Source organism: Thermobia domestica, chromosome 1, assembly GCF_964235325.1.
Source record: "Thermobia domestica chromosome 1, izTheDome1.hap1.1, whole genome shotgun sequence".
NCBI lineage: Eukaryota > Metazoa > Arthropoda > Insecta > Zygentoma > Lepismatidae > Thermobia > Thermobia domestica.
Genome location: NC_137454.1, coordinates 242,160,946 through 242,184,126, shown reverse-complemented (window position 1 = coordinate 242,184,126; position 23,181 = coordinate 242,160,946). Strand labels below are relative to the sequence as shown.

Here is a 23,181-nt window from a genome sequence, read left to right as displayed (position 1 = left end):
TATATATATATATATATATATATATATATATATATGTATCAGATTTAAAGAACGAAAACAGACATTTTTACTTAATTACGCTTATAATTTTCTTATTCAATGATCAGCTTTATCTACCTGTAGTGAATTCTACAACAAAAAGAACTACTATCTTTACAACATTCATTACTTAATGAGTTCAGCGTTCACTCTGGGGCTGTGCATCTTGATTGGTTTTCAAGCTGTCACTGCATTGCTTGCAAGGAGGTGTAAGTCACGCAATGCAATATGTCACAGGTGCTGTTTCCGTTGTCTAACTGCTCTTTTGACTCTTCTCACTTTTTTTTTCTGACTATTAGTTTTATTAGAGAACTTTAGTTCCTTAATATGTTTGTACTATGAAAATTTATTAATATTTTGCCATCATAAATTAAATCACCTATTGCACTAATTTCCTGAACAAATGATTTTCCTCTTATTATATTCAAATAGCCAAGGTCCTTCTATGCTAGAAGTAGTACAGCTTCCTGAATATGTATCCAATTAAGGAAACATATTGCTTATGATAAGTAAAATATTGAGCTATACAGATATAAAGAATTTCTAATATTTTATCTGAATAATCTTTATAGGTTATTAAGCAGATCTTGTTAGGAAGAGAAATGGATAAAGAAAGAACAGTTTCTTCTTTATATGAAATATTTGCTTATCTTTAAATTTTATTCATTGAATATACAAGTATATATTTACAAAATATGTATATAGTACATTGTTACTACCACTAGAGCATATAGCACTGCCTCCTTGTTTTTGATTTACGAACAGTTCTTTAATTCTGTAGCTACACTGAAATAGATTCCCCATCTTCTTCTGTTCTCAATATTGTCTTCCTGTCTGAAGGAAAAGCTTAGAATTGTCGTTGGTGAAAATAAAAGGAGCCTCTATCGTGGGACATTTTAAATTCGGAAATGTATCTAGGTTGAATGTCATTGGTTTTTTACCAACAGGAGACAACATACTATTCCATAGCATTTCTGCAACTTGAAGGGAAAAAAGATGGATTAATTAATCTTGCAAGTGCACATTGGGATCTGTAAAATCATGGCCACATTATAAAATTTTACTGTGTATTAATTTTTACAAGATTAATGAACAAGACTTTGTTTTCAAAAACGTTATTCATAATTTCTGTATATGCTAAATCTTTCAAAATCTAATGGTGCGATAGAAGTGTTTGCTTACATATTTCTTCTGCAGTACACTTGGGTTTATTTGGAAACGAGCACAAATAATAGACCCATGAAATAATTGTGTGGACTAGAAATTAATATGACTATTTTACAAAATATGACTACCTATTATATTTTTCTAAGTCTATTATCTTTCATTAAGACTTCTTTAAGTCACGTAATTAATACTTTCAAATTAATACTTCTATATTAATTACTTCCAAAATCTTATGTAAAATCACCCAAGTACACCAGGCACTGTCCGACCCAGGGAAGTACTTTTCCTACTTTAAAAAATTGATATACTACCTTAAGTTTCAATATGGTGCTCTATAAAGAATACAGAAATATTAGGATTACCCTTACATTTCTTTTAAAATGTTGAATTATAATATTAGATGCGAATAAATATCATCCGCTTAGACGTCTGGTGAGAAACTGATCTTAGCAACACGATACAAGGACTAAGGCTACCGTCATAATTTCTGTATACGTCCAGCAATCAGGCTGGTGTATTCAGATAGCCAGAAGGAAGTGCGTTGTTGAACAGCGTCCTATGAATATCCACAGTAGAGAACTCACAATTGCAAATAAATCTGTTGCGACTTTAAACTGTAACACTTTGCATATCAAACTGAAAATAATAATACCAATAACAGAGCATTTTGGTCAAGAATGGTGAATGAACACACCGTTTGCCATTGCTTTGTCAATTTCGTTCACATGACAAGGCATTGCAAAATTGAACAACTCTCAAACTGTGATATGAAAAATGATATAGGCGATTTCGGCATTATATAGTTCATTTATTACTTCATTTCTTAGTTCATTTGTTGATGTTAAAACAGAAAAATTGTATGAGGACGAAGAGGATACCTCAAGACTGTGAAACATGGAAGCTTCTCAGTTGAAGTAAGTGACCTCCCAATAATGGCAGAATATCAATGATGATGATGATGACTTATTGATCGATCTTATTTAACCACATTAATACCGAAAAATGAGAATTCGATATACCCATAAGATACTTAAATATTTTTAATATTGTTAAATATTTTCCGTTTTGTATTCTCTGAAACTTACAAAATAAAATTTACCCATTGTATACTTACTTATCGCATGTCCTTTCTGATTAAAATGAGTGCAATCTGGAGTAGTGTAACTGGAATCTGGTAATTGATCTTTAGGAGTATCCTTACTCAACATTCGTGTGAATGGTTGTATAACAACAGTAAAATTATCGTTATTATCATATCTACCACTGGAGATCTGTGGATAATACAGAAATGAAATACAATAGACATTTCCGTAAAGTTCAAGACAAAAATTGAAGTAGAAAAATAATTCTATTTTTTTTAATAGAGAAAAATAGCTAACCATATAAGAATAAATTATCAAGTTTAGGAAATTTATGAAAAAAAAATCCATAAAGTAGACCATAGATAGCGAATGATGACTGAATATTGATTAATCGGACGGACTTGAAAACAAAAACAAAAACAAGAACAGATCATCTATTCAGTGTGGCTGCTTGCTTTTCAAAAAATTGCAGTTTAAGAATCTAACTTATGTTTAATCATTTCTTTCTTCAAATTGGTCAAGGTTATTCAAAGCCTAGGACAAATGAGGTTTTCAGTGCACAAGGGAATCAAGTCAACTTTTAGTACTCTTCTATGTACTTAAGCGTGTCGTTCAAAACGTTCTGTCTCTTTTCTCACAATTGTAGTGGTAATGGACCTTGATTCCCTTATGTTCTGGACGCCCCAAACACTCCTTGTTAATTTTGAAAAGATGGGATGTCTGGACCTCGTATTTCTACGAAAATTTTAAAAAATGAATTTTTTTAGTTTAATGGGTTTCACGATTGTGCCTTTTAGGCTACTGATAATCATGGCAAGTGAATGATGATGGAAGAAATGGTGGAATGAAGTTGTGGAAGAAACGGGAGTACTTTGAGAAAACCCACGGATATTATGTTATCCACCACAAAACTTACTTAGCAGGGGAGGTGGTATCTGGCATCAAGATATTAAAGAAAATTCATATGGACCAATGTGAAGAAAGTGTTTAGTTTTATGGGTAGGGCTCTCTAAATGCACCCTATTAGGGTGCATATACCCTTTAAGGTTCATTTTTAGGACACATTGAATGTGAACTTATTCTTTACTAACGTGTTCTCTGACTGTTGCGAGAAACGTGCAAAATAAAGTTTAAGAGAGGTTTGGGGTGGGACATATTCCTTCGAAGTAGGGTAGTATGAATAAATATGCGAGGGTTTATTTTCTGGTTAGGTCTTGTTTTTGAGGAAAACACTATAATACGTACTTCTGCAGAGTTTGAGGGGCTGCCAACTAATCGGAATTTTAATAACTGACCGGCAGTGCTGCCTTAAGATGAAACGAGACGAGAATTAAGATTTTCTCGTCCCGTCTCGTTAACTTTTTGTACAATGTTCGTCTCGAAGACTTTTTTAATCTCGCCCGGACTGTCAGAACCTCTTTTCTCGTCTCCTTTGTAAATCTATGTACACAATTTATATCGTGATTTTCTTCTTAATTTTACCTAGAATTTATCAGAATCCTTCTACGACACGAGGAGTCCACGAGGGGAGTGATATAACAACATTTAAGTCATATTTATGCATTGGAGTATATCGTCCAATGACTTGCGTATCTTTAAATGTTGGTAAATACTCTTATTTTTTATTTGTAAAACTAATTTATCAATTTATTGGTTTGTGTTCTGAATCATGTGACACTAAAACAGTGTATGAGATGTAAAATTTGAGTGAACTAGTATTGCCTACGACATTTGAGAAATTTATCGTCAGATCTCGATTCTTGTCTCAATAACAGGACGAAATGTCATGTTTCTCGCTTTGTCTCGAATTTGAAAACGCAGTTCCACAACACTACTGACTCGTATTTTTGCAGGTGCATCTGTATATTTCAAGATATAAAATACAATTATTCTTCATATGTTTCGAAGACTACGAGTGACTACCAGCAATTTTATTTTTCATCTATAAAGAGGAGATGAATAACATGAAGTAAGACTTACCTCGAAAATCTATGTACGAAAAGCGAATGTACATTTGTCTGTTACGTCGACACTTAATAATTACTGCATATTTAAAACAATAATTGGATGATTATTAACTTTAGGGATACTAGAGATCTTTAGATGCTACATTGACAATTTTCGGCTGGGGGTGGGAAATAGTAGCATGTAAAAGTAATCGAAAATTACCTATATTAGTATTCAATTCATACTTTCCGGCGTTGTTGAGAGTCAACAGTGACCCTCCGATGCCATTTAACTCCAAATTCATCCTCATCGGTATTGGATGATGGAAGAAAATGACATGTAAAAATAATCGAAAACGACCTATAATAGAATCCAATTCATGGTTTCCCGGTTGCTCAAATGAATAGTCTACTCCTGATTCCAATTAAGGTCAAATACTCGTACATCCTGCATTGGCATCGGATATGTAAAAGTAATCGGAAATGACCGATACTAGTGTCCAATCAATAGTTTCCGAGGTCACTGAAATGAAAAGTGATACTCACAATTGTCATTTATGTCGAAATTCATCTTTCACCGGCATGGTAGTGAGGTGTAGAAGTAGAAAGGAGGGATATGTAAAGATAATCGAAGATGACCGATATTAGTGACCTGTTCATAGTTTTAGGATACGCTGAGATGAATAGTGACACATTCTATATGATATGTATAATTAAACGTGAGAAAACTTACCAATTCTTCCTCCTTACTTTGATATTCTCTTGATTTTTCACCAAGTTTTTGAAGACTAACATCTGAACACAGACAAAATATTGAGTGAGCAAATTTACAAATTTCTGGAGTTTTATCCTCATAATGCTTTACTACAGTGACATCTGAAATTATAAACGATTTTATAAATGATTATTCATATATATATATATATATATATATATATATATATATATATATATATATATATATATATATATATATATATATATATATATATATATATATATATATATATATATATATGAATCATAGACTAGTTATCTTGAAACGAACTTGTAACTTTTAAACTAAATTTGCAACATGAATATCATTAAGTTTTATTTTTCTAAATGACATTACATCAGGTTATTACATATTTCAAGGCTATATGTCAAACGAAAACTTACAATAACAAGTTTATTACTTAGTGTTAGAAGCTAAGGACGCTACATTATTATGTATATCCTTAAATGTCTTAATATAGGAAAATCTCTACAGCATAATAACACAAGTAAAACAGACGTGTCAATGCAAATCTATATAGTACCTCAGTGTCCAATACTACGACCATGATACGACGAATTTCTAATAAGCATGAATCAGGGGTTTAATATTTTACTTTTCCTAAAATATTTTATTTTGAAAAAGTTCTTAGATATGTATTACATCCAATCACATATGTGGTTTTCAATAAACATAAAGATTGTAATGCCATTTACAATAATTTGATATCCAATTTAGTTTCTAAATTGAAATTCTCATCATTTTCATAATTTTAATTAAAATTGGAAGTGTGAAAACCATATGGTTCTATCTTCTAAAAAGTAGCTGCATCCATTTACCATTAACAATAGTTTAAAATATTGAAAACTAGTTACCTCTATTACTTTTTCCCCTTCTATTTCTGTATTTAATACCCCATTACTTTCTCTTGTTCAACTTGTTTTGGGGTCAAAAGATCCAATATATTTCAATTAAAAATTTTCTTGTAGGCCTTATATCTGGAGAACTACATACAGTGTAGCCAAACTCAAACTATCACTTAACTCAATATGATGTGCTTATTCCATAGAAAATACGAAAACTCGATTTAGGGGCCGTTCAAAAATTTTGTGGCCCCTGATTCAAAACCTAACTATTGGCCGAGATAGCAATATTTTGATCCATTTTTAGTTTTCCTGGAATTCTTGTTTCTCTAATATTCTTCATAGTGTTTCTTTAAGTTCTACAACATCATGTTACTTTTCATTTATCCCTATGCTATATGTAGGTTCTACCTCGTATTAAAATTGTGTCTTCTCTGAATAAAGCTATCTTCACTATTTCTTCTAATTATCTATTAGATACAGAATAATCTGTGTTATTGAGAGGCAACATCTCTCGAACTTCCCTTCCGATTACCCATCCTGTATCTTTATATATATAAACATTTCAACCCATCATTCAATGAAATCTTCTTAAGCGCTTCAATTAAACTTTATTACAATATTAAAAACCAAATACTTTACCCATTACAGGAATAAGGTTGATAATTGTCCTTGGAAGGTTTTCTTTAAAGTAATCCAATGCTTGTTGAAGACTCTTCTTATGATTTTCTGCTGAATTGATTTTTGGATTCACACACGAAAGCGAACACAAATTGTTATTTCCTATCATAATTGTTATTAACTAAAATATAGAAAAAGACAACAGTAAATGTTCCATGAACTCGATGTCATATATACCTTTGAAGAAAAGCACATCAAAAAATTAGACTGTATTATTTTAATGTAGTAAGAGTTTTAGTTAATTTGTGTATAAAACAGTGAGTTATTAGATACTGAAAAAATATAATAATAAAAATATTGTGACTTTAATTTACGGTCTTGCACTTGACAAGTGAATTTTGCAATATTTCAACACTAACATCTAGTATGGTTGTTTCTAATATTTTTACCCGGGTCTCTGTCTTTCGTAAACTCTACATAGTAGACCCCCTCTCCTTCCTGCTTGTCACTGGCGCAAATCCCGGGGGTATGAGGGGCACATTTCCCCTCCAATCTTGGAACTGGGGGGACTGTCGCCCCAACAATCCGATTTGAAATGAGTTTTTTGGAAAAAAAATAATGTGATGATTTGTGTCCGATTGCCACACAGGGAAATGAGATGAAATTGATGTTCCCCCAGAATAAGCCTCAAATCTGCCCGCCTCCCAATGTTGAAGACAACTCTGCTCCCTGATCCTTTACAGGTTTGTTTTTCAACTTCACAAATATTTTAAGCATCGCTTATGAAAAAAAAAACAACAAAAAAACAAAAAAACAAAAAACAAAACGAAACGGTCTTACTTGTGTCTCCCCCCTCCCCCAATGTTGAAGACAGATTTGCGCCGCTGCTGCTTGTTGGACGCACGTGCTTTCTGTTTGACCCCTTTTGCGCTTTCAGGTGCATCATTGAACTCCCAAAGCTTAAATAATAGTAAGAATATTAATACCAATCATATTCTCACCAATTTACAGTATATTTATTTTCAGCAAGACTTCTGCATATACTATCGTTGTATACCGTATTATGATTCATCAACTTTAATTCTTAACGAAACCACAATTCTTACTCAATATTTATCTTTCCTGTACAGCATTTAATTTAACGTCTGTTTGTTCCAACATTTGTAATAGTTGTAATTACGAATAGGCTTATAGTTTCTTTATGTCAGTAGCTGGCGCCAACCTTACTTGCCCATTACGCATCCTAGATTAAGAACCATCGTTCTAATGTATCCTGACCTCTGCCTGGTGCTTGGATCATCATCTGCTACATTTGAACCTACTGTTAATAGGCCGTAACCAAGGATCACGTACTTAATTTATCCGAAAACATTGTTATAACCACCATGCAGGAATGTAAATTTCGTAAATTGTAGTTAGCCATCTATTTCACACTGAATTTGATATAGTACCTATTACTTTTTAGCTGTGATCTGTTTTTTTTTCTTCTGGATATCCTGGTAATTAGTAGTTTAATCTTAAAAGTAATATATTTAATGTTTAACTAAAGAGGAACATGCAAAGAGCTCCCTCGTATCTAAGCGGTTAGCGCACGTGCCTTTGGCGTGGGAGACTTGGTTTCAATTCCCAGTGGGAGCTTATGTGGTTCTGATTCCTTGTTAAGCTGTAGGCCTACGTCTCATATAGCCTCGCTGCTGAAAGGGACGCTAAACTGCTAATCAAAATCAAAAGAAGTACAATTTCTTACAAGTCTGATTACATATACATATACAGTGATATCAAAGTATATGCCTATATTTTTCTACATAGAATGCAACATTGAAGAGGAAAAGTTAGCTCTTCGAAATTGAACGGTACTCTATATATCTTTCGAATGTGGTCGAGTAATCTATTGTGAGCTGCAGCCAAATTAATCTTTGACCTTGAATGCTATTTTCACATCGACCAATTCTGTTAAAGCGACGTTGGAAGGTATATGAATATATATATATTACAAATAAGTGATGAAACAGCTGTTACGAACAAAAATATTACAACGTTTTGCATGAATTGTCAATATATTAAGGTGCATCTTTCAAACAGGAAGAATCAACAACATTCAAAAATACGGCCATTTACTACAAATCAATACGTCCTTAAGTAGGAGATCATAGCAAAATGCACAAATAAAAAGTAACTAGTATTGCACCAAACAATCTAATAAAGTATAAGGTATAAGGCCTTTGGCTTTTAGTGATATAATACTGATACCAAAGATACTGATTGAGATTTTATTGCGTTTGCTGCAACTGCAAGAAACTGAAATTAAAATAAATGGCTGACAGAGACACCTTATGCCATCTATTATCAGTTTCATGAACCTCGTCGGCAGTAACAGCAGTCGATTTCGATGATTTAATACAGTGTTTGCCAAGGTATAGTCTGCGTACCGCCCTCAAAGTTTGCCCTTGTGGTTCTTCTCTTAAATATCTTTCTTGTTTCTCCCATCCTTATTTACCTGGCGCTCCCTTCGTAAACGCTCCATGCACCATGCGCTTCCTTCCCTCTCGTTGGTCATACTTCCTTTTTACAAATAAAAAAAGGATCTCAGATGGATTATTGAATTTTCAAATCTTCAATAATAATAATAATAATAATAATAATAATAATAATAATAATAATAATAATAATAGGGATGGGCCGATTCAGATTCTCGATTCTTCGATACCTTCGATACCGGCAGTATCGAGGAATCGTCGATTCCCGATTCTTTCCGCTACGGGTTCGATACCAATTCCGTTCGATTCTGACGAAAAATAGTGAAAACTCTCAAAACCATGTATTTTTTTATGATGGTTTGTTACGAAAACACTAAGAAATGTACAGTTTATATGTTTAAAGTGTTAAACAAACCATAGAAACGGATTGGACCCAGAGAGGGTTCAAATGTTATTTTCCCTAACAGAAATTTGAAATGCAATCCAAACTTTTAGGTTTCAAGAGTTTTCAAGACATAATACCGGTACTTTTCTTTTCATTCTAATTCCATATTTGCATTTTTTGAACATTTCAGTTTCAATTTTTCATTGTTTTGAAAGAGTTTTTATTCATTAGCAATAGGCTAATAAAATGTTTTTGGATTCAAATGTGTTTTTATTACTTGTACCCAGAATCGGTAGGCTATCAAGCCCGGAATCGAGAATCGTGAGTAAAATTTCAGAATCGGAATCGGAATCGAGAAATTCTGGAATCGACAAATCCATAATAATAATAATAATAATAATAATAATAATAATAATAATAATAATAATAATAATAATAATAATAATAATAATAATAATAATAATACCAGTTTGTATTATAATGTTTTTAGTTACGCAGAAATCTCGAATAGGAATAGGAAAGATACAATGTCAAACATGTAGCGTCTCTGAATCCTCATCGCAAGTCTAGTGGCTAGCGCCTGCACCTTTGATAGGCGTGGTTTCAGGTTAGGTTCCCAGTGAGAGGGCCAAAATAAATTAATTTCAGAATCAGTTTAAATGTTTAAATATCATGTGGGATATTAAACTTATTAAAAAAGAAGTATTAGTTTTGTTTTATAGCGTTTATGAAGGTTACTAAAACTAAATTGTAAATTGTTATTACAAGCGGTGCGTTATTCATTTCATAGCACATTCCATTTCCAGGATGAGATCTACTGTCTTACACTGAACAATGATTCAAGGAAATACATAAAATATAAACTTCAAGTGAATCTTTTAGCACAGTACTGTTATAAATATCAAAAATGTGTAGAGTGTTGAGATCCTACACTATTACTAGAATTGTCTAAGGAAAAGGAAAAAATGTCGAAAGATGAGACATATGGACCGTTCAGAGCACAAGGAACTTAAGTCCAATTAATCAAATTTGTGAGAAAAAGAGATATAAATGTGTACGCTTCGCTTAAAATACGTTGAAAAGCGAATATTGTTTTTATATTATAATATGGACATAAATCTTTGAAGCACTGAAAGGGATTTTTTTAGGTAGAAATCTTAAAGATGAAATATGTTCGAAATGACCAAAATTGGACTTGAATCCATTCTGCACCGAAACCTACATATACCAATTGACAAATCTTATTGAACTAAATACGATCATATGAGTGAGTGTAAAAGGGTATGAGCAGGGGTATCATTTGGAGCTCCAAGTAAAGGCAATTCTCCCCCTGAGTTTGATATTCATATACATTTTAATCCAAAAGATAATAATATACCAATGAAAAAACTGAAAATATAATGATATCTAGGGTTTCCACTTCTCCAAGAAAAAACACTAATGACGCTGCTGCTTGTGGGTAGATTAAAAAAAAAAATTGGAGATAAAACCAATTGATGCTGCACGAAAATCATTCACTTACTCAAGTGAACCTGATATTGAAATATATCCTAATTAAGCTCTTTGTTATGACACTAGCAAAACGACAGATATACCCTAAGTTTATCATTAACTTCTAAGCTCTAATTTCTATTTAAAGATAACAACTATAATTTCTACCCAATTATGAGACACATATGAATCAAAATAGACAATATCGAGTTGAAATCTATCAGTTTAACGTTCCACGGTTATGCTTTTTAAGCTAGGATTAAGACAAGCGAATGATGATGAAGAGATGGTGGAATGAAATGTATTAGGAAATGGGAGTACCGCTAAAAAACTAAAAGACACGATGTTGTGCACCACGAGCTTACTTAACAGGGAATCGAAACAGGGACCCCATGCATCAGAGGCAAGTGCTCTACAACGGAGCCACCGTGAACCCCAACATTGAGTTGAACAAATTGACGGTAAGTTCTTATGTGTAGTTAGTCGAGGAAATCGAAAACAACGAACTTTTGTGAAGTTAAAAAATGTATGTCGTTCGTTCCCGATAATTAATGACTGGAAACTGTAGAATTCAACCATTTCCAGTTTCAACGTTGATCGCCATAAAACAAAAACTGTAGTGGATAGCAATAAACTTTCTAATCGATTCAGTATCCCAACTGTACTATCTCCACTTATATCATTATACCAAAACAGGAAGTGGTTAAAATTTACTAGTATTTCCGATTTCAATATTGATTTGTATAGAGTAAACAGATAAGAGATATCGAGACACGTTTTCTTTAATTCTATTCAGCATTTCAAGAATAGCTTCCATCTCCTCCGTTAATTCTCTATTCAAACCGGAACTGGTAGAAATAATCCCTTTTTGGTTTTAACTTTTATCACCAAAGACCAGAAACTTCAACAGATACTGACAAACTTTTTTTTTTTCAGTCGGTTTAGCGTCTTAAGTAAATATTCCATCTTCTGTATCTCTCTACTAAGACAGGAAGTGGTAGAACTTTGCTACTTAACAGGATTCATCTCTCACTATTTCTTGATTGCATCAGAAAGTTATAGAATCTGTTTCAGCGTAGAACTCCCATTGTTTCGAAGTCTACATATTTTCACAATTGTGAAACGAAACAGCGTTGTTTATGTACTGCGCAGGTAAATATATAGCAAAACGTTCTATTAACTACTAGATTGTTGTCTCTCTTTTCTGACATCGACTCTCCCAAGTTCTTGAAATAAATTTCCTCATTCTGAAAGTATTTGAAGAACTTGGCCAATTGGGTACAACACATCATAATTTACCTTGGCAGAAGAATATGGCTGTATTGATAACGTAACCAGTTGGCGAAGTTCTTCAAAGATTTTCAGAACAAGGAAATTTCTTTGAAGAAGTTGGCTTAATAGATATCATAACTTTATACTGGCGGAGTAATTTGTCTGTACTGATACCTTTACATTTTCTACTTTTTCGGAGCTTGACTTTGTTTTAGACGGAGTGTTTTGGGTTGGAATAGAATATTGCTGAATACCTTCAATCACTAAGAAAAAAATTAATGTGAAATTTCTTCCGATAATATCCATATATAGTAAGGAAAATTTAATTATTTCTGTTTTGAAAATATAAAACCAAAGTAGTATGGTCTGTGAAACCTTCTGAGTAATAAAAGTAGTTTTCACTTGACAAACGATGATTTAATACACAACTTGATCACCCTCCTCTCATATGGTACAGGTTTTAATATATTAAAATTTCACCTGCGAGGGATTAAGAATTTATATCTTGTAACTAACAAATGTGTAACTAACATGTGTATCTTTCTGTGTAGGGAGAATGTATACAATAAATATGACATTGAACTGACGTTTTTGTTCCCATAACCTTCAACTGATGTATTAATTTGAATTGTAATAGTATTATATGTTACATATTAGTATTTTCATTCTGCACTTTTCCTTATGCTATGTGAAAATGCTAATCAAGGAAAATAATTAAGTCTGACGCATATATGTTTACTTTACTAACTTAGTTTTGAACTACCATTTTCTTTCTTTTTTTGCCTGGTTAACGTTTTCTAATTAACGTTTTCTAAACATAATTCCTAAGCTGCTGAATCATTATTTTGCTTAAACTAAAAAAAAAAAAAAAAAAAAACTGATTGGAAAAAGATAAGAGAGAGGATAATTAAATTTATTATAATAATGTAATTTCAAATTAAACCAAAGAATTACATATTAAACTTTGAGTTATTTTCGCCAAACCTAAGTACTATCGCGGTCCCGGTGTACTAAGAACGCAGTCTTATATTTAATGAACGTGGTGTTATCTTTCTTAAACTATTTATAGCAAAGCATACTGAAATAGGATATACAGAGTAGAAGAACCAGTCACATTGAATTTACCAAAAAAAAAAAAAATCCCAAGCGAAATTCTCCGTGTCAAAAAGAAAGCAAGTTCCGAACGTGTATTGAAATAGTAAAGGCACCAATACAGCCAAATTATTCAGTCAATGTAAGTTACGATATCGATTATGCCAAGTTCTTCTGATAAATTTCCTCACCCTGAAAGCATTTGAAGAACTTGACCAATCGACTAAAACACATCATAATTTACCTTGGCTGGAGAATTTGGCAGTATTGATAACATAACCCAGTTGGCCAAGTTCTTCAAAGACTTTCAGATAAAGGAAATTTATTTCAAGAACTTGGTGGAATAGATATCATAACTTACATTGACGAAATAATTTGGCTCGTACTGATACCTTTACTTTTTGTACTTGTCAAGAGCTTGTGTACTTGTTCGTACAATGTATTCGTAGTTTTTATGTTAACATATTTTGATTTGGATTCAAATCCCTCAAAATCTGTTTGTACTGCGCTCAGCAGAATGGAATAACTAAGACGTCATTGATAATTATAAATGTCTAAATCAAACAAGTGGAAATATTGTCGAATGAGAACCAGAAGAACGTAACTCCATCTTAGTAGGTTTACAGGTGAGAGGATAAAAATATTATTTTCTTAGAAAGATGTGTGTTTAATAAAATAGTAATTGAGCTACATTAGAACAGATGTTCGACGAGGAGAACAGATGGCGTTACGTTCCAATTACACCAAGTGGGGTTTTCAAAATTATATCCAAACATGAAGAAAACGAAAACATTATTTGTGGAGTTACGTTCCTTTGGTTCTCATGCGACGATATAAGAGTGCGAGAGTGGAAGGACACGGAGGCTCAGTGGGAGAACACTCACCTCTGGAGCGTGAGGATCCCTGGTTTGATTCCATGCAGTATAAGTTTGTAGTGGACCACATAATTCGTGTCTTTTTTTTTTAAGTTTTTCCATTTCTTACCACATTTCAATTTCACCAATTCGTTCATGATGATTCTCTCCCGTTAATCAACCAGCATATTTATCCTGAAGCGCATAATCGTGGCACGTAAATCTACAAATTTTATTTCGTTTTATTTTGAGAAACTAGTAATTCCCAAGATAATGATGTACGATCCATAAATAAGTATAATTTGGGTAGAAACAGCAGTTTCTTAAGTGAAAGTCTATTTAAAAGATGTAATTTTGGCTTAATTTTAAAAAAATGTAAATATTAAATGCAATATACCTGTCATCTAAATAACTTAGCTATGAACAAAAGAATTTGAACTATTCTAGTCTGAGTAAATACTATTTTAAAATTTATGTTACTATAATAGTTTATAAACAGGGTCACTTTCCAATTAGAGATGAACACGAGCAAGTTCGAGCGAGATTTCTTTAACCCTTAACGGTTCACTATATTTTCTGTCTGTTTCCGGCACTGCTTGCAAAACAATATATCCACAGACTACCTTCCGCGTAAAATTTACCAGAGTTGTCACCAGGAAGCAATAGCTTCTCTGGATCGCGGAAAGCACGTACACAAATAACCACAAGGAACAATACCTAAAAATAATAGTCTTCGAACGCAATAGGCAAGATCAAAACATGTGTAACCAAATGGTTACGAAAACTCGTTAAGGGTTAAAACTCGACTCGACTCGAAAGACACATCTTTGAGCTCGACTCGAAAAGTATCCTCCAATTCGACTCGAAACTCGAATCGAATTGGGGTCTAATTTCGAGTCGAGTCGAGCCAAGTCCATTGTGTAGGTTCAAATATTCTCATTAAGTATTCTACATAGATAATATAATCATTTTCAATGATACTACTACTAACCTAACATTATTATTATTATTATTATTATTATTATTATTATTATTATTATAACAATATCGTATGTAACATGAAAGATGTAGATGATTTGTATCTGAATACTAAAAACTAGTTGACTGCCGACGTCGGTAGTCGAGAAGTCTTCAGGAGGCAGGGACATTGTTCACGAGGTTCTGGGTTTGAGTTCCGGAGGAGCAAATTTTCGGGCTCGAGCGGGTCGGCTTACAGCTCATTCACTATCGAACCGAACCGAGAAGTAAGCCGAGCCAACACCTTACCCAACCGAGATAGCTCGAGCCGATGGCTCACCTGAGCCAAACCGAAAGGATCTGATGACTCAACCCAACCGAGCTGGCTCGAACCGACGGCTAACCTCAGCTGCGTCGAACCGAGTCGTGGCTCATCCCAACCGAGCTGGGTTCAGCTGTTCGCTCAGCTGAACCGAGCCAAGCCAGCTGACATAACTACCCGGGTTGGGCTTTTGATTTGGCTCGAAAATTTGACCGTGAAAAATATGGGATAATTAAATTGAAATATTTCAAATGGCTACCAAAATTGCTTGGTAGCCAATTACGATTACAACTGCAGACTGCAATTAACTGCACTGTCACATTTGAATTAGCCGAATTCATGGCGATTGCAGAGCAATCTTTCATGCCATCTTCCATGAATCGTGGAAACCATGAATAGAAAAGACTGGTATTATTTATCTTAGATTTATTCTGGAATAAAACATGGCAGCTTCCAATTTAAGAAACCTTAGTGAAACTAATTTTCACTGATCACAGCGCTACCTTCAAGAATTGAAAAAAAAATCGAATAAAATTTACTCATTTTTCTCCATGGAATTTGAATCTGGAATTAAAAAAAAAATCGTTTTCAATTTTCCAAATTAGCCCTACCTGCATCCTCAAGAAGGGCGATGGGGCTGTGTCTATCACGAGGGAAATTCACTTTTTATTTCGAACATTTTCTGTCCAATACTTATTTCTCAAGATATTTTGCAGTCTCAAGTTAAAACAACTCACCCTATACAAGAATAATATGTATATCAAATGGGCTTGAGAATATAAAAACATTTCTATACAAGAAACAACCTACTATTAATGTCATATTTCTTGATAGTGCGATGAAAATGTTAATAACTTATAAGTATACAAATAGTGATATGAGGACCCTAAAATAGCAAAAATTCATATAGGCGTAGTTTACGTTACGAAGATTTGAACTGTATATAAGGCTGTGTCCCTCTTATATTCGAACTGAAATTTCACTGGTGTTCGCGGTGTATGAACCAATGACACTTAATGATTATAGAGAAAAGTTCACGGAATATGCTGGCACAAAATATTAAAATGGACATGTTGGCGAACACGATTTTTTCTTAAGGCCTTAATAAATATAATATGAGCTGTTCATATAAAATACATACCTTCCAGTCATTGTAAAAATCAATTTTAGGGTTATTTTTTATTCTGTGAACTATGGCTTTTGCTTCCTTTATCGTGTCCGTATTAGCCATGACAGATTTGGCAACATTGAGACCTTGAGTGTTCTCAAAAATTAATTCGGTCTCTGTCGAATATCCTATTAATTGGGAATTAAATTCTTTCAGTATGTTAGGCAGAGTCAGGTATTCCCTCCACGTTTTTGCTCCACCTAAAATCGAAAATGGAATAGTTCCATTTAGTCAATATTGTTCCTATATGCACTTTTGAAAAGTGTTTTGTTAAGTTACGTGTATATTATCTTACCTCCAGCAAATGAGACGCCTGTACTTTCAAATAGATTGGCGAAAGGGAATATACTTCCCAAAGCTCCATTTGCAGCAACCAGACTATCCCCAATCGCTCCTACAACTTTAATATCACTGGGACGAAGCCGATGGACGCTTGTTGGTGTTTCGTTGGATTTTGTAATTTTGCATGGAAACGAATGGGATGGAGGAATGCGTCGTTGGAATCTGCTCCTGTTTCTTCTTCTTCCATTCTAAAACGACAAACAGTACATGATGACAGAAACATGCTGAACTTTTAAAGAATAGATTACAATGTTAAATTATAGATGTACGTTATATATAGCACGACAACAAAAAGACACATTACATTCGGGATACAAAAACAATCGATTCTGAAAGTACTCAGAAACCCTAAAATTTTATTTCTTTTTATTAAACACTTTAACCGAAACATGAGTTTCAGAAACGTTATGGAAAACAAGGTCTCAGAGACCCATAAGCCAATTTTGTATTATATTTACTTTGAAATGTATTTAAGGTTTTTATATATATATATATACATGGTATACGAAAGTATAAAGTAAAAGAGCCAAATAAACTTAAAATTTCACGAGCAACACGAGGTGCCGACATTGTGTTTTAAAATTTACCACTGGGTCTCAGAGACCCATGTTTCGGTTAAAGTATTCGTAACTTAATCACTTTATCATCACTACCTCTGATTGATCCCAGGTCATATGAGTGTGATGGATGGCTATTTCTGGATCATATCTGTAAGCTTTATTTTTATTACAGTAGGCTCCGGAGTATCGAGGTCGCGAGTATCCAGCCTACTTTTCTTTTATCGTAATTAAATGAGGAAGGCAAGGCGTTGCATTTGCAACATTGCTAAGGCATTGGAAGCATGCATCTGCGACTACCCTCCTACGTGTCTTGTGCAAAGGAAAAGAGCAGTGTTCTGCTCCTTGTTCATTGTTTCGTCAGTGTGTAAAACACCTCAATACTGTACGCTTGCCGCTGTTCCTGATTATAACTGTACAGTACGTACAGTGCTGTATTCGTAAATTGGGTATGCTTTCTGTTCTTTTAAGTGTAGTACAGTGAAGATTTGAAAATTTGTGATAAACGATAAAAGTTGTAATAACTATGGAGGAGAAATTACGCGCTATACAGCGACTAGACTCTAATGTAACAGAAAAATATGTAGGTTCGGAGTTAGGAGTTGGGAAAAGTACAGCATTCCGGCCTATTCGGCTTTTCTGTTATCCGGCCTGCCCTTCCACTACATTAGGCCGTGTGTTTACTGTATTATTTTTTTAGGGTAGTTCTGTTTTCCTCCACACTATGATTCCAGAGGTTCTTCGTTAATCAAATGCTTTGAATTTTTATGTTTATACTTCTACACCCAGGGATTGGAAAGTTAAATTAGGAGTTCCACTTTTTCTTTAAAAAAAAAAAAAAAATTGTTGTAGAAAACACCACTATATATATATACGAGGGCTATTTTTTAAGTAAGGTCCGATTGTCAATAGAAACAAAACTACTAAAGATAGTGCCATAAGTTTTTGGTTAGTTCCTCTGTACACACTAAGCTGTTTTTCTACATAGTTACTATGTTTGTTTAAACGTTTACCATAACTTTCGGCAAGTCTTTTTGTACACCTACGTCGTAGAAATCACCCACCTGTTACCGAAGCCAATCTTGAACCGTTGATTTACTTCTTCATCGGTGCCAAACAGCTGACGGGCGAGAAAGTGCTTCAGGTACGGGAACAGATGATAATCGCTCGGGGAAAGGTCCGGGCTGTATGGTAGGTGGTCCATTACCTTTCATCCAAAACATCTGATTATCTTCCGTTTGAGCAACAGAATGAGGACGTGCATTGTCATACAGCAACAAAACACCAGATGACAATAGGCCATGGAGCTTATTCTGTATAGTACATCGAAGCTTTTTCAAGGTAGCGCAGTATGCAACTGACTTGATCCCAGAATACGGTAGCCATAATCCTAATTATAGACATTGTCTGCCTGTTTGGCTTTTACTTTGACTGGAGATGTCGTATGTTGGTATTCCATTGATTGCTGTTTCGATAGTGGAGTTACACAAGAAACCCCTTGTAAGAACGTAGTTCAACAGGTGATCTCCTTCCTCATTGTATCGGGTCGGCCTTTTTGTGTTCCTCAGTAAATAAACTGGGACACCCATCGTGCGCACAGTTTTCGGAAATTCAATTTTTCAGAAACAATTGTGTACGCCACAGAACCGATTGTGAAACTGTGGAAAGTCCAGTGAACGTAAAGATTATGAAAGGCCAATTTCCATGGATTTTTGCGTCAACTGCACGCACAAACGCGTCTGTGTTTACAAAATGTCGGCCCGGTCGCAGTTCATCATGAACATTGTCCCGTTCGTCCTCGAACGATCGCACCCGTTTACGTTTCTTCCTGTCAATCATTCCATTCGGGCCATATATCCCATATATCTGGCGATGAATTTACACTGCTGACACATTCCTTGCTGTCAAAAATCAAATCACAGACCTTATTTAACTCTCTACGAAACATTTTAACTGCCCACGCTGAACCATATACACTGATGCTACGACTGCAACTGGTGTCGTCCCATGCCCAAAGTATGCTGGAAGACAACGGAGTGTACAATTCGACAGAAATTACAAACATACCCAATAGCCGCCGTGGAAACAACAGTTAAAGATTGACTTCGGTTTTCTACGAATGGGCATACAAAAACTTTTCGAACGCTATGATAAATGTTTAAATACATATGGTAACTCCGTAGAAAATTAGCTTAACGTGTATAAAGGAAATAGCCATAAATGTATTTCACTATCTTTACTAGTGTTGTTTTTATTGACACACTTAAAAAATAGTCCTCACATAAATAGCCCCCGAGAGGGAAAGGGAGAGAGAGAGAGGAAGAGAGAGAAAGAGAGCAGTTTACATTATTTTATATTATAATTTTTCCTAACATGATTAACCATTCCTATTATCTTTTCCATGCTAAAAATACATTGAATAGTAGAATAAATCCTAAATTAATTAAAAATGATCTTTAATTCAAAATACATTTCTTTAAAATCTTACCTTGGTAATAAGTACTTACTCGGTTTCGTTGGGGATCCACCGATGAAATAATTACTAAAATTAGGACTAAAGTGAAAATCCATTTGTTAATCAGAATGTCTGAAAGAGAACAATTTTTTTTATCATTTACATAAAGAATTATAGCATCGAATTATTTTCTAGACTATAGTAATTATTATTAATGCGTGCTAGTCGTAAAATAACAGCTATGACAGAAATAATGGTACTTTTTTTTTTTAACATGCGGATGCCAAACTCATGAAGTTGAGCATGCACAGGAGCATGCCATATTATTCTGTGCTTGTAATAGAGATAGAACGGTCTGAGAGGTGTTGAGTACGGGCAAATAGTACTAAGATGAAATGGCTGCCGTAATAATACATCCCTCCTAATGTGAAATGAAATCTGTCATAGGATTTCTGAACGCCAATTGACAAAGTGCAGTTAACATCCGTTAGGAATTACGGCCAACAGTAATTAGTGAGGCAAAAGTTAAGCAATGGTGCAAAGAGTTTCGGGAAGATGTTCAAATGTTCATGACGATGAGCGTAGCTGAGAGCCTAGCGTTCATATGTTCGATCTGGAGGAACTCATTAACAAGTAAATCGATCCAATCACCGGTTCAGAATAACTGAACTAGCCAAAGAGTTCCCAGAATCGTCTGCGAAAACAGTGCATCGAATTGTGGTAACAAGCTGAGTTACCGCATATTATGTGCGAGGTGGGTGCTGCCAGACGCTCACAAACAGCCAAGAATGACAGCTGTACATAATATTTTGGTCCGCTGGTAGGAGGATGGAGATGGCATCTTTTCTTACACAATGACGGGGATGAAGCCTAGATAATTACTTTACTAGAGAGTCGAAACAGCAGTCAATGCAATGGCGGACTCTGGTTCTCCTAAAGCGTAGAGCTTCAAACAGACTAACTATCAGTTCACAAAATCATGGCAACTGTGTTTTGGGACCAAAATGGTGTTGTTCTTGTGGAATTCTTGAAACCAGGACGAACGATTACATAGATATGTATTATCAAGTACTGAATAATCTACGAGACACCATCTAAAATCGACGGATGGGAATGCTACACATGGACGATCCATGACAACACTCGCTACACACAGTTGCTCGTACTGTTGAGACAATTCAAAGATTTTGATAGGAACTATTGAATCATCCAGTTTACAGGGGCGACATATCCCCAGATATTTCTTTCTTTTTCTTCACTTGAAAAAGTGGCTTACCTAGAAGAATTTTAATGAGAGTAAAATGCTTAATAAATCAGCTTTGGTAGCACTCTCAGGCAGCAGACTTTTAGACAGAGGATATACGGAAGCTTGTGCCATGCTACCAGAACTGGCCACCTGGAATCTCTAACCAGGTAAAAAAATAGGGTATCCGTAGCTGGCGGAGAAAAATAACCAAGTCATTTAGTTTTTCCATCCCCATTTGTTGATTTTATTCGCGATCTTCGTATATACGGTTGGATTACTTGCCTCTTTGGGGTTTAGGAAACAACCGTCGAATTGTATTTTCGTACCTCCACGGAGGTTGACACCTTGATTTGATCTTAATTGTTGACAAACTTGCTATTCTCTAGGCTTACGATTTATTTTGATACTCTCCTCTTCGGAGGTAGAGATAACTGAAGGAAGAAAATAGTTGACGACTTTAGCACTTATACCGGCGAACGATTAGTAGTGCTTCCTCTTCGGAGGAAAAGCACCTTGGTAAATTAAAAACTTAGAGCACCGCTCTAAGATCATAAAATTTATTGGGAACGCCACTACCCTTCTTGTAAGCTGGCGCCATCCCCCACTCTCACAATAAAAATGGCTTCTCAGAAGACATCCACCAAATCTGAGAAAAAATCTCAATCGACCAAGATTCCTGCTACCAGGGGTAAAATAATCCGGGCCACATACAAACCAGAAGATTTTCTTCTGCCCTTGGGCAAGAAGAAGCAAACAGCCATTCCAGGGGAGCTCAAATTGAAATCAAATACACTTAAGCAATCAAGTGCCTCACAACCGTCTACTTCAAATAAACCTGAAGACATGGACTTTACAGTAGTTGGAACACTAAAGCGACGTAGGTCTTCATTGGAAAACCTCAACAAGGCAGACTATCCGCCTCTCCCAGTCAGCAACAGGTTTGATGTTTTGTCTTCCAACCAAGCAGATAATGCAAATGCCAGCAAAAATACTGCTCCGCCAAAGCAGCCGCCCAGTCATAAGCCTCATCCAATTTTCATATACGGCATTACAAATACATATACTTTCATAAAAACCTTGTCACGAACATTGAAGGAGCCTCCGTTAGCACAGCCAAATAAAGAGCGCATTCGAATTCAAGCGTCCAACAAAGATGATTATACCACTATCAAAACCTATTGTGAGCAAATAAAGATTGAGTATGCCACAGGTGTAGCAAAAAATGAACGACCTATTAAGGTAGTTGTACGAAAACTACCTATTGACACAGATTTGGACGACCTAAAGGATGAATTCTCCCGACTGGGGTACAAACCAACCAGCGTCCACCAAATGTCTCGTAAAAGCAAGACGGATGACAAGAAAATAATGATGCCACTGTTCTTGGTAGCTCTAGAAAGAACTGCAGCTGTCAAAGAGATATACGCAGTTAATACCTTGCTCCACTGCAAAGTCGTAATTGAACCATATAAACCTCCTTCAGTGCTGCAATGTTACAGGTGCCAACGCTTGGGGCATTCGCAAGACACCTGCCAAGCCCACCCGAGGTGTCTCAAATGTGGACAATCACATTTCACACAGTCTTGCAGTAAAACAGACTCATCTACACCTGCCAATTGCGCAAACTGTCAGGGAGATCATCCGGCAAACTACCGTGGCTGTCCAGTCTTTAAATCTTACTCTGAAGCTCTCAAATTGCCGGCACAGCAGCCAAAGAAACAACCGGGTATCACCAAACAAAGTTTCTATACACCATCAGCAGAGGAACCTTCGATTCCCGTTGCTGACCCTATCCAACCCGTGAGTACAAATACTGAAGACACTGAAGCTTCCACTTCTTCCCGCGCACTGCCACTTACTCCCCTTCAACAAGATAGTTCTAAAGAAGACCTCGACTTAAAGTCCGTTCTTTCCCTACTCAAGGGCTTACCTTTCCGCAAAATATTAACCCATATCAAACGTGGTATCACTCGTTTCCGACAAGCTGCAGACTCAGCTTCCAAGGCTGCAGTAGTAATAGAAACAATAGCGGAAATGGTTGACGATGGCTGTTTCTAAATCCAGCGTCTTGCATCACACACTTATCCT

General features: G+C 35.0%; 1 protein-coding gene across 1 annotated transcript; it reads right to left on the bottom strand.

Annotated features, from left to right (window-relative positions):
- Positions 1-1,518: 1,518 nt before the first annotated feature.
- Positions 1,519-21,691, bottom strand: LOC145679229 (phospholipase B1, membrane-associated-like). The gene is made up of 8 exons (XM_081749817.1): positions 21,670-21,691; positions 19,900-19,979; positions 16,789-17,023; positions 16,467-16,693; positions 6,497-6,656; positions 4,968-5,110; positions 2,321-2,477; positions 1,519-1,538 (listed from the first exon to the last, which is right to left on the bottom strand). The coding sequence occupies exons 1-8, from the start codon at positions 21,689-21,691 to the stop codon at positions 1,519-1,521; spliced, it is 1,044 nt and encodes a 347-aa protein (XP_081605943.1).
- Positions 21,692-23,181: the final 1,490 nt, after the last annotated feature.

Coding starts and splice junctions, on each gene's coding strand:
- LOC145679229 (XM_081749817.1), bottom strand. CDS start 21,691: ATGGCGCCAGCTTACAAGAAGG. Junction 17,024..19,899: donor TGGATCCCCAACGAAACCGA/GTAAGTACTTAT, acceptor TTGTCGTTTTAG/AATGGAAGAAGAAGAAACAG. Junction 2,478..4,967: donor AAAGTAAGGAGGAAGAATTG/GTAAGTTTTCTC, acceptor TATTATCCACAG/ATCTCCAGTGGTAGATATGA.